This window comes from Salarias fasciatus, chromosome 16, assembly GCF_902148845.1.
Source record: "Salarias fasciatus chromosome 16, fSalaFa1.1, whole genome shotgun sequence".
Taxonomy (NCBI): Eukaryota; Metazoa; Chordata; class Actinopteri; order Blenniiformes; family Blenniidae; genus Salarias; species Salarias fasciatus.
In genome coordinates, this window is record NC_043760.1 from 6,464,894 (window position 1) to 6,477,071 (window position 12,178).

Sequence of the window (12,178 nt, forward strand, 5' to 3'; positions counted from 1 at the left end):
GGCCGAGCAGCTTCTTCTGTTTGATCTTTCTTGGAGCTCATCTGTGTTCTCTTTCAGGTTCCAGAGCTGCTCTGTTATGTTCTCTCCTCTCAGGTTCTAGGACTGCCGTGTAATCAGTTTCTCTCCGCTCTGGTTCTGTAGCTCCTCTGTTCTCAGGTTCTTCCAGGTTCTAGAGCTGCTCGGTTATTAGGTTCTTCCAGGTTCTAGAGCAGCTCTGTTTGCCGCTTCCCTCCTCTCAGGTTATTCGAGGTGTGCACGCGCTGCCAGCCCTCTCGCAGTGACGTCAGTGAGCTTCGGTATAAAAAGACGCGCGCAGCGGCGCGGCTCGGCAGACCGGACCTCCTCCGAGCTGCCGCCGGTGCTCAGCCTCCGCTCTCAGTCTCCGTCCGGGGCCAGAAGAAGACGCCGCGCTGGAGAACATGCTGTTCTGCCACTCGCAGCCCGAGTCCTACCACCACCAGCACTCTGCTGGTTACATTAGGTAAAGCAGGAGACTCACACCAGGCACAACACTGAGACACTTCGGTCAAATGTGCACATTCAGTCAGAGTGTGGGGGAGTTCATAGAAGAACAAATTCCACTTATTCCTGCAGAAACAACCACTTTTTTTTTTCTCCCTGAGAACATCACATTTTGTCCCGGTGGAGCAGTGGTTCAGCCCCTCCTTGTGCCCCTCAGAGACGCCCTGGCTCCCTTCCTGAAGAGCGAGGAATCCCGGCTGCTGGCCCGGAGCGACGCCCGGGGGGCGCCGTTCCACTACGTGCTGTGCGCCGCCACGTCCCCGGCCGTCAAGCTGCAGGAGGAGACGCTCACCTACCTCAACCAAGGTAAACGCGCGTCCCGCCAGCGGAACGTGAGCGACGAGCGCGTGAAGGAGCTCATGTTGTCACACTCACACCGTCACGTGTGCAGAAAGTTCTCCGTGGCTGTCTGTGGAAGCAAAACGAAGCCACAAAAACTGGGAATGACAGTTACCCTGAAATGTCAAAAAACAAAAGCAAACAAAAAAAAAAACGTTTTCAAATTAAACAAAATGTTTCATTTTCTGTCAAAATCATTCATATGATAATGCATGCCTTAACTGGAAAAGAAAAAGAAAAAACGTTTGTTAATGCTTAAATAATGTGAAATAACAGGCATAACAAGCAATAACAAATCATTAAAATTACATAAAGGAGCTAATAGTGACCCACCTACTAAAAACACAGAATTTTCTGAAAATTATTAAGTTCCTAAATCTTTTAAGAAACTTAACCTAGATTTTTGTAAAATTAGTGTTGAGCGTGTCACGTGTGGCCTCCTCCAGGGGGCGCCAGAGACCCTCAGGGTGGGCACAGTAGGAGTTAAATTAAAAAAAAAATCCTGCTACTTTTAAGAATGAATTATAAAATTAGACAAGTTAAATGTTACAATGATTTTGTTAAACTAAGGAATATATTTTTAAGTTCTTCTGACTTCTGCTCTATTCGAAGATGTAATTAGAACTCTTTCAGTTATTAAAAAAAATTCACTGTACAATTTTTTGTTTATTGGCCATATTCAGTCTGGCCTTTCTGTCTGATTTACATGCTTCTCTTCAGTCTTTATGCTATGTAAATTGTGCATCATGATATAGATAAATTTGTAAGATGAAACAAAAATGAACATCTTGCAGACTACACGTGAAAACCTGCTAGATTTCAAAATAAAAGCCTCAAGCTGGCACAAGATTTCTGCTGTTATTGCAGGGAAATCTCCACAATTGTGAGAAGTAGAAACATGGTTTAAATTGAGTGCTTTATCAGGTAACATTGTGTTAAAATATAAACCCTTTTAAAGACAGAGCACAGACTAAAAATCATGCTCAGGTGTAAGCTTATTTGAAAACCTGAGCCTTTCATTCAAAGATATTCTGCAGGAAGGAGTTTTATAGACATGAGACGAGACACTCCACATATTCAGAGGCTGTGAATAATTGTTTTGCTTTAGTTTGTTTTTAAAATTCCAGTGGCCTTTTTTTTTTTTTTTTTGCTTCCACAGATGGACACCTTACTGATCACATCCATAAAAATGGCATAAATCCTGTCGGTTGACCACATAAGCCAATGTTTACAACATGAGCTTCTCTCTGCTGGTTATTGGTCTGAATTGTGTCTCTTTCCTCTCGTACTTTGGTCCACTGTGTTATTTTCTGTCTCCTTGTCAACTTTGGTAACCACTCTATATGAATATATCTGCTTATTGCTCTGCTGTACTTTATTTTGGAGTCAATAAAAAGAGGCTGGGATATATTGATCAGACGTTAATTGCCCCGATGGGCCTCTAAGCTGTACAATCTGAAGCTACACTTACAGTTGGAGCTACTCTGGCCCTCGTTCGTAGTAAAACCTAATGCTTTACATCTGATCTGGTTGGAGATTTGCAGAAGTTATCAACTGGTTGGCTTAAAAGGTTTCTAATTTGATTCAATCTATCCTTTCTGATTGACTGATTTTTCCCATTTTTCAATTTTAATCAGGTTTTTCTTAATGTTTTAAAATGTAGGTCAGTCCTACGAAATCCGTATGCTTAACAGAAAACTAGTGGAGTATACAGATATAAGCAGCAAATATGTAAAGGTAGGTGGAAGGTATTCTGTTTGTCTGTTTATTTTTTGTCTCGTTTGTTGACTTCCCTGTGACCTCTTGCCTCTTTCTTCTGCTCTGCTCCCCTGGTTCGTGGCAGGTCCCTCGAACCTTCCTCTCCGGGGGGCGGGGTGTCGGCCTCGGAGAGCTCGGTACCATCACCCAGTCTCACCTTTATCGTTTTCCCCCCTAAACACACACTCACACACTCTCTGCTGTTGCTTCCTTCTTCTCTCTTTGAGCGTCTTCACGTCCCAACACTGGTTCCACAAACATTAGGACAATGTGTGAAATGCAAATACAGAAATGATGTGATGATTCGCCACAATACAAGTATCTTAGAATGGGCGCACACACACACACACACACACACACACACACACACACACACACACACACACACACACGCACACACACTAAATGCTGCATCGTAAGTGTTAAGCAGTTTTTGTAATGCAACCAAAGAACACATTTAAGCTCCTTTAAGCTGTGTTTGTATCTGCTGTATGTAAGAAATGGCTCACTATATGCAGATGATGGTGTGGTAAATGTTAATGTGCATCTGCTGCTGTTAATCGACTCTCACGTGAGCAATGAAACTATTTACATGCATGTGCAGGCCCAAGTGTTTTTTCAGAGACTGACTGCATTGAAAATGTTCCACGATGTAAGCTGTTTTCAGGGTTGTTGAGGTCTGAATTTGGGTCCAATTAGAGAGAGAGAGAGAGAGAGCACTGTTGTCACAAGTATATCAACATTAGATGCTTTGTTTTTTTTATTACAGTTGCAATCCTCAGCTACAATTAAGCATGTTTAACCAACATCAAGGCAGCGAGATATTTGTGATATTTAATTACAACATTCAACAAAATTGATGTGAATGTCTTGGTTCCAAAAATGTAGCCTTGAAAGTGTCTTACTACCCTTCAATATGGGAGTTCAAGGAAGAGTTTTCTGATTCCCCCCAGTAGTTCAGTTTGCAGTCAGCCCAGTTTAACTCGTGCAATATGTTAACTTTGTGCCGAAGGCTGCAGTGAAATATTTTCCTCCTTTACCCAAAGGCTGATAGATATGAACCAATGGAGCGATACTACCAGTTCAGAGTACACTTAAAGCGTTTGCACCATCTGAAGCAAACGTATTGTTGGGTCTTACTTCATATTTGCGAGTGCTGTGATGCGGTGTGGATTCCAGAAGTCTTCGTCTTATCTCAACGTTTTCTCCCACTTAGCTCAACTTCTTTCAGTTCCTTGTTTCTTTCCAAAACATGGAGCTTCCCACCAAATTCCTAATGTGCAAGCTTTAGAAATCCTGAGTTTGATAGCATGAGTTTGGACTGCTACACTCAACATCCCAGCTTGTCTGGAATTGCCGTGGTCTTGCTTCCAGTGTTTTCTTGAACGTCCAATCAGGTGAAACTTGCACAGTGGGTTTTATGGACAAACACTGACCACAGCCATACATTAGGAGTTCACCCCCGTCTCCCCCGACCCCCGGCGTGTCTGCGTCGTCAGCCCGCCGCTGCTCCGCTCGGCCGTGTTGGCCGTAGCAGCCTAGTAACGAGGGAACGGGGACAGCTGGCGTCTGTACAAACGCATGACGTGTTGGATCCAGAGCTATTTGACTTGTGGTGCTCAGTCATGAGTGAAATATTCCATCGCTGCGAGCTTTCACAGGTCGTCCATGTCCTGGTAACGGGGATTCTTCGTCCCAATGTAGTCTCTAAAATCCTTCTTTGAGCCGGTATAGAGAGCACATTTCATCATCTGTCCCACAGATCATCTGAAATGTCTCTCTGTATTCGACATAAGTCAGAAAATAAATGAACTTCAAGGTACTTTTTAGCTCCAAAACTGAAGATAAATTCAGCTGTAGGGTGGAGTTTGAGCTCTTCATTGTGTTTGCAAAGGTCAACTCTGTGTTCAAAGCTTAAATTGGCTGAAAAGTCCACAGATGGATCACAGGGGGGAGTTCGTTGATTTCTACTGGGGACTGACATGTAACGTCTGAGAAATCCACAAGAGTTTAAGTTTATTCCACAAACGTTGCCGCTTTAAGCTTAGTGAGTCATTTCTGTGGACAGTGAAGCCAAACACTGTTGGACTCACTAAAGCAGAATCTGATTTTCATTTTATAGCACACGGTAACCTTCAAAACATCATGGTGAAATAAAAAAAAGAAAAAAAGAAGAAAAAATGTAAAACTGGAAATCTGAGTCAAACATTGGAAAAGGACAGAAACTTGAACCTGCTAAAACTACTAAATCCCCAAAACTGCAAAAAATGCCCGATTTGTTTGTGGATTTGGATGTTTTAGCAATCATCCTTTTTTTAATAGCCATTTTAGTCATAGCTATTTTAGCAATTTTGATTCTGTTTCAACATGTTTCTCCATGTTAACCAGCCATTTGTAGCAGTTTTCATTATTTACCTTTGTGGATTGGTTTTCCCTTACTTAGCTTTTTTTTTTTTTTTTTAATTAGCTTTGGAATAAGTTGGAAAATTGATGCAAAATGAGATTTGAAAAAGGCATTTATTTTCTGAACTTTAGTTCACTTCCATGAATTGACAATAGGGCTCAGTCACAGGGTTCAAAGTTCTCCATCCAGGCCAGGGAGTCTTTAAATAAGAGCGTGGGCGCTCTGCTCTGCTGTGCTGAAGGAAAGCGCCTCTCTCACTGCGTCTGAAGTTTGACCTGTGTGATTTTAGAATGGAAGGAGCTGAAATGAAACGCGGCTCTTCCAGGCGGCTGTGGTAAACATAAAGTGAGCTCCTGATGAGACTGTCCTGGATCCTGACGCCCCATCCCACCTGTTCGCAGAGCATCGTGCGCGTGGTGTTTCACGACCGCCGGCTGCAGTACATGGAGCACCAGCAGCTGGAGGGCTGGAGGTGGAACCGGCCCGGTGACCGAATCCTGGACGTCGGTGAGCTACACACCACTCGGAATACACTTCACTTCTTTAAATAGTGGACCACTCAACAAATCCATAAAATGGGGGATTCAAACCGCCTAACGTGAACGCCCGAATGTCCACACTGCTAGTCCACAGACAGGAGTCCTCATGCCTGTAGTGTTCAGTCCAGTGGGAACCACGCGTGGGACGATTGCTGCATTATTGATACAAATTCCACTGAACACCAAAAAAAGACAGGCTAGTCTTCTTGGAAAGTCGGATTCTATGGTGCAGTTTAAATTCTGATTGAAATCTGCATGAACCAAAGAGCTGTAAAAGCACCAAACACACACGTCAATGAAATTACTAGAAAAAAATAATCTTGAACTCTAAAACATAAGCACGATATCCTCTCAATCCCTTATCAACTTTTTATATGCTGTAATTACCTATTACTGAATCCCGTGGGTTTTTTTTTATCATCCTAATTGCCTATTTTAGCTTTTATTGCTGTCATGATGAAACTGAATTTGTATTATTTCTATAATTAATACACTGTGAGCTGATGGACACCTTGAATTCTCTGACTGAGGGATGAATAAAGTGTCTCCTAATTTCTTATGTTTTCATTTTTTGCAATTTTAAACAGTTTTCAGGCTCATGATGAGTTCTTAGCTGGTAAAATTCTCAGTTTAGTAATCCAGCATGTATTATGTTGCTCTTATATCAGTACACACAGTGTTGTGGAAGTTAGGAAAACATAATTTGCATGCATGTGTGAATTTATAACGACGTGCGAGTGGAAAGTCAGCAGGACTGACTCACTGAGTTCGTTGATTCATTCAGGTGTTCAGTAGATCCCCCAGAGGTTGGTGAGCTGCTGTGACTTCCTGCTGGAAGTGTCCCTCAGAAGACCCACTGTGGTCGTGAAGGGATGGACATCCTCAGGTAGACTGTGGAGCTCCAACCTGCTCGGTTGAGGAAGAAAATCTCATCCAAACCATAACAGCAGTAGCTGAACCAAACCAGAAACTGAGACTCCTCAGACCTTCTCTGGTCCAGTTCTGGTGGTTCTGTGTGAACTGTAGTCTCAGTTTCCTGCAGGGACCCCTTTGTGGTCTTCCTCAGCTGTTGTAGAAGCTCCCAGAGGTTCTTCTGCTCACTGCAGGTTGGAGCCAGAGGTTCTTTGAGTTCCTGTCATCTCTGTATCATCTCCGTCCACTTTGTCCATTTCCCTCTGACCTCTGGCATCACTGAGACATTCAGTCCCAGAGAACTGAAGCTCTTTGGAGTTTCCCATTTTCTCTTCTGTAACATGACCGTTGATTCATATCATGAAGAGAATCATTATGAAATGTGTAACTGAGTGAAAACAGCTGAAGAATTAGTCACATTGGAAAGATTCAGTTCTGGGAAGCTGCAGTGCTTCTGAATTCATCCATTAACGTGTTTGATCGACTCGAAGCGCTTTAACCTGCTTTCACACACTCAGTAGATTTTAACCACACTTCAGTCGTGACTTAAAAAAGGTTTTAGTCTCAGCTGGCTCACATTTCTCCAACATGTAACAATGCATCACCTGCTCACGCTGAACTCTCCGACCTGCAGTGCTGTGTGTACAAAGACACACACGAGTGTGTTTTCTGTTTAAACAGTGTAGTGACTGGATGGGAAAAGTACCAACTGTGAGCTGTGTTCTGTTTGTTCAAATCCTTCATTTGCATAGAAATGTTTAAACAAGACGATAAGGGGAGACATGAAAACCCCAATTTTTTGTTTTGATTTTTTTTTTAACTCCTTGTTGGCAGATGTCCCGCTGTCAGTGGGAATAGTGGAGCCTCGATCACACCCTCTGCACCTCAACACCATCGAGTTCCTCTGGGATCCTGTGAAGAACGCCTCGGTGTTCATCCAGGTGATTACTTCCTCCCGTCACGCTTCTTCAGGAAGTTGGTGCCATGGTTGCTTTTCTAGAATTTGCTTGTCATTTTAGGTGAACTGCATCAGCACCGAGTTCACCCCCAGGAAGCATGGCGGGGAGAAGGGGGTGCCGTTTCGGATCCAGGTGGACACCTTCACCACCAATGAACACGGCGAATACATGGAGCATGTCCACTCGTCCAGCTGCCAGGTCAAAGTCTTCAAGGTACGACACTTCGAAAATCAGTTTTTTTTGTTGTTTTTTTTTTTTACCCAGGATTGACTTTTTCTCTCTCCTCTTAAGCCTAAAGGAGCTGATCGAAAACTGAAGACGGACAGAGAGAAGATGGATAAAAAGGCCCCTCAGGACAGGGAGAAGTATCAACCATCTCATGACACCACCCTGCTGAAAGAGGTGAGACACAAACCGAGCTGTGTGGAGTCTGCATGAAATTCACAACAACACAAAAGCATTCTAAAGCATGAGCAGTTTAAAGACAATTCAAGTTCTTTCAGCTCCAATGTTGACTAATCAGTGTGGAAGGAAGCTAAGCTAACATTAGCAACTAACAGATGTGAGGAAGAAACGCAGGAACGTTTCAGTTTAAAAACTGGGATGGGAGCGCAGAGGAGAACACGGCTGTGTGCAAAATATGAAGGACAATTTGAAGTTGGTGTATCATTGCAGTGCCATTATCTCAGCCTGGGAGTTCACTGCTTCTTCTTTTCCCTTTGTGAAGTGTTCTCCGTGGCCCCATGCGCTGAACCTTACCGGCCACAGCAGCGCCCCGTCTCCAGTCTACCACAGCTCATCGACACCCTGCGGTTTCCCTGAGGGGTGAGTCTGCATCAAAAAAATCAGATCATACCTTCCTGAATGGCTGTCACCACTTTCCATTCTGATTCTGGAACAGTGAGAGGTAAACAGATCCAAAAGATGGGGAAAATATTCCACTAAGTTTCAGATTTTCACAGTAATTGTAGTGAAGCTGAGCTTTGTTTGTACGTAGTAACCAATAATGGAATTATTCAAGAAATGCAGTCCTACTTCTGTGGTTCTCTGGTTTCTGCAGTCTGATTTATGTACATTTGAAACAGCCAGATTGATTGCAGTATTACAAGGGATTATATGTTACTTCTAAATACTCAGCCGATCACCTGATCTCTCTCTCTTATGTTCATGTTTCTCCAGAAACTGCTCCCCAAACAAGCAGGAGGATCTGTTCATGACCAGCTGCTCTGATGTGAGTACCGGAGCTGTGTTCTCTTGTTCAGGTCATTTTTCTGCTGCGAGGCTCATTTTCTCTTGTTGTCCTTCGTCGTCTTCGCCACCTTCTGCAGCACCTCCTGCCGTCGTGCTCGCCGCAGGACACTCAGCAGTGGCTGCACCGTCACAGGTTCTCGCCGTACTCCAGGCTCTTCTGCAGCTTCTCAGGTGAGAACCGGAGATCCCTGCAGCACGGGAGCTTGCAGGAAGTGTGTGCTGGAGATGAGATGCAGACGTTCCGCTGTCGCTGCAGGAGCGGATCTCTTGAGGATGAGCAGGGAGGACCTGATCCAGATCTGCGGTCCGGCTGATGGCATTCGCCTCTTCAACACGATGAAGGGAAGGTGAGCTGCGGAAGTCTGCCGACACTCAGAGAGTTTGACTGATCAATGTACAGAAGATGATTCAACAAATACCCTGGTGACTGGTTTTACACCATTAAGTCAGCCAAACTCAGCACATCAGGTTTGTGCAGCAGTTTTCCTGCTGCTGTTGTTGGCAGAGGAGGTTTGGATCTAGTCTGTCTCTTTACCTGGTCTGCCCCCTGGTGGCTGAACTGCTGTGGTTCATCACCTCGCAGGAGTTTCACATACAAACAGAATTTATTGTGTTTTCTAGTGTGTTTTTCTGGGTTTATGAAAAGGAAACAAATTATAGTATAGGTCACATTTATTGTCCATGTTCCAGATATAACTGTTAATCCAGGTAAAGCAGCTTCCAGAACCTTCTGTCAATTTGTCCCTCAGCTTTTAGCCCACGATTAAGCCTTATTTTTGTTAATCGCTGTAACAGTTTGTTTAGCTCCAGTCTAGTGGTCCCATAAGATGTATACTAATATATTCTGATAATTATATGACCATCCAAACAACAACCAAAAGGTTAGTCTCCTTAAAATATGTCCTACAGCAGCTGCAGCTGTTGTACTTTTGATTTTGCATTGTTTTAATCAAATTGTCGGTTTGGTTTTCAGTCATTTCCAGTTCTTCATTTCCAATTCTTTATTTCTTTTCAAAGGTTAAAAAAAGTTCCTTCTGGGCTTTCTGTTTGTTTTAAGGACTTGTGGACAGTGTGACTTGTGTGCGTCGTATTTGAAAACTCAGTATGAATTAAGTGTGTTCAGCACTAACAGAGGAGCCACTTTCATCCTGTCTAATCTGCCGGAACGCTACGACTCGGCTTTAGCAAGGAAGTGTTGGTGGGATCTTCTCTGGGGAGACCGTATTCATTGATTCATGGTTTTATCACACAGAGCAGCTTGTTGAAGATGGAGATGAGTCAGAGATGTGGTGGTTGTGTCAGGAAAACTGAACATGGATTTCACACTGTTCTCTCTCTGAAAGCATTCAGGACAAAGTTTGGATCTAAGTTAAATTCCAATAAACCGGTGTGTGTGTGTGTGTGTGCTCTGACTTCTCAGGTACATTCAGCCTCGTCTCACCATCTATGTGTGTCAGCAGCAGACCAGAGATCAGCTTCCCCTCAAAGCTGGAGCTGGAGACAGTGAGTGTGCTTCTTTTACTAATTATCCTTTGGATTGTGTCTCAGCATAATGTGCACCACAGTCTCACATTTATTTCCTCAAAATTGGATCTTTACAGTTTTGAGTCATGCAGTATTTAGAATACTAGAAAGAACTACAATTAGTTTCTGTCTGTAGTAGTTACACTTCTGATTATTGCTGCTGCTTCTTTTTGTATATCAGTGACTTCATTTCAGAGAGAGAGGATTGGGTTTTCTATTAAAATGCATTAAATAAATTATTTACATGAAATACCAGTTGATTCATTTTTGACTCGGATACATCCAAAGTATTACAACTGGTATCGTCTCCAGTTTAATTTATGTTTAGGAGGAAAACATCTCAGAGCATCAATCGAACACAGAGAACTCGATCACTTAACTGTTATTTTCCAGTTTGATGCACGTTAGCTTTCGTCTGTGCTCTCACTGGACTCGATCTGTGTTTTGTATCAAAAATTAATTTATTTTAGAAACAACTTTGAAGAATGTGATGAGTAGAAAATACAGTACAGATGTTTGTAACTTTTTTTTGAGGAATCTGTATTTTTCTCCTTACATTTGAACACAGTGTTTGCCTGTGATCAAGTCATATTTTTGACAGCTGATAGCTTACACTATCGGTCTCATTTAGACCGTTTCTGGTAATCCAGCTCATTGAGTGTGAAGGTTGGACTGTCAGGACGTCTCAACACTTCCATCCTCGCAGACCAGAAGGCCTTGGAGGTGACTGGGATGTAACATGGTGTGTTTTCCTCCCTGCAGTCTACCAGGCCGTGTACCTGGAGGAGCTGACGCTGCTGGACCTGTCGGAAAAGATCGCCAAGATGTACAGCATCACTCCGCAGCAGATCATACACATCTACAGACAGAAACCCTCCGGGATCCACGTCTTGGTGTGTGATGAGGTACGCTGACTGCTCCGACCTGATTCAGTTCACATGACAATGTTTGAACATGAAACTATTTTTAAAAATGAAAACGTACACGGAAACACGAGGAACCCTGAAAACACTGTAGTTCACATGTCTGTCCACTAGTGGGAGCTTCAGTACAGTGACTCAAGTCATTACCAAGGCACTAGAAACTTCCTCCTGGATTGATTAAAGTGTGTAGCAGCAGGAACAGAACCTGACTGCTTTATTTGAATGACACTGTTACGACACATCCAGTCACGTCTGTTTCAACGACTCCTTCCAGATGGTGCAGAACTTCAGAGAAGAGGCGAGCTTCGTCATCAGCACCGTGAGAGGTAACGTCGGTACCACCTGATCAGTGCGTGCACGTTTGTGTGCACGCATGTTGACCTCTGTGCTCTTTGTTACTCAGATGAAAACACAGACGGCTTCCACATCGTGTTGAAATGACCGGCAGGAACTGGACACCAGTCACATTGTACATATTGTAAATGAACCTAATCTGATGCATTCTTTCTGCTTCACTCTTTACCGTGTCTGCTTGTTTCGTGTTTTTGTGTCGTTACTGATTGTCGATATGATCTGTCATGAATAACTGGGATTGTTGTGTTGCTGCTTCTAATGTTCTTCCCTTAATGTGTACAAGACAGCTAATTATCTTGATAATTAAAACAGTGAAGAAAATGCATCAGGCTGCTGTCCTGTTTTGATATAAATATAGCGAGGACCAACTTAAACTATTTCTAGAATAAGACAAGATACTGACTTACAAAAAAAAAAAAAAAGTTCAACCCAAGACTCCTCATTAAAACACATTTTTTAACCAAATGTAATACACAAATTAAAATTAAAGGGGAACGGTTGTTTTTACAATCTGGACCTTATTTCACATTCGTAACAACAACATTTACTCCCCCGTTTGACTTTCGTGTGGTTTGCCGTTGGTTCGGAGATAATGAGATACTCCCATATCCATACAACGGCAGCAGGCGGGGCACCGACATGCAGCCGTTACAGACGCTCTTTTCTCTTATGTTTGTTGTGGTGTGGTAGATA

The 12,178-nt window shown here is 43.1% G+C and overlaps 1 protein-coding gene across 1 annotated transcript; it reads left to right on the top strand.

Moving 5' to 3' along the window:
* The first annotated feature begins 419 nt into the window (after positions 1–419).
* Positions 420–11,645, top strand: tfcp2l1 (transcription factor CP2-like 1). Its single transcript, XM_030111570.1, has 15 exons — positions 420–481; positions 680–828; positions 2,525–2,598; positions 5,425–5,530; positions 7,309–7,415; positions 7,494–7,646; positions 7,725–7,835; positions 8,161–8,258; positions 8,613–8,664; positions 8,762–8,855; positions 8,941–9,031; positions 10,105–10,187; positions 10,971–11,113; positions 11,406–11,457; positions 11,535–11,645. The coding sequence occupies exons 1-15, from the start codon at positions 420–422 to the stop codon at positions 11,570–11,572; spliced, it is 1,413 nt and encodes a 470-aa protein (XP_029967430.1). The 3' UTR covers positions 11,573–11,645.
* The last annotated feature ends 533 nt before the right edge of the window (positions 11,646–12,178 follow it).

What these genes read in the sequence shown, in the direction of transcription:
- tfcp2l1 (XM_030111570.1), top strand. Translation starts at nt 420, where the DNA reads ATGCTGTTCTGCCACTCGCAGCCCGAGTCCTACCACCACCAGCACTCT. An exon ending in GCTCACCTACCTCAACCAAG is followed by an intron (nt 829 to 2,524) that starts GTAAACGCGCGT and finishes TTTAAAATGTAG; the next exon opens with GTCAGTCCTACGAAATCCGT. An exon ending in GCCAGGTCAAAGTCTTCAAG is followed by an intron (nt 7,647 to 7,724) that starts GTACGACACTTC and finishes TCTCCTCTTAAG; the next exon opens with CCTAAAGGAGCTGATCGAAA.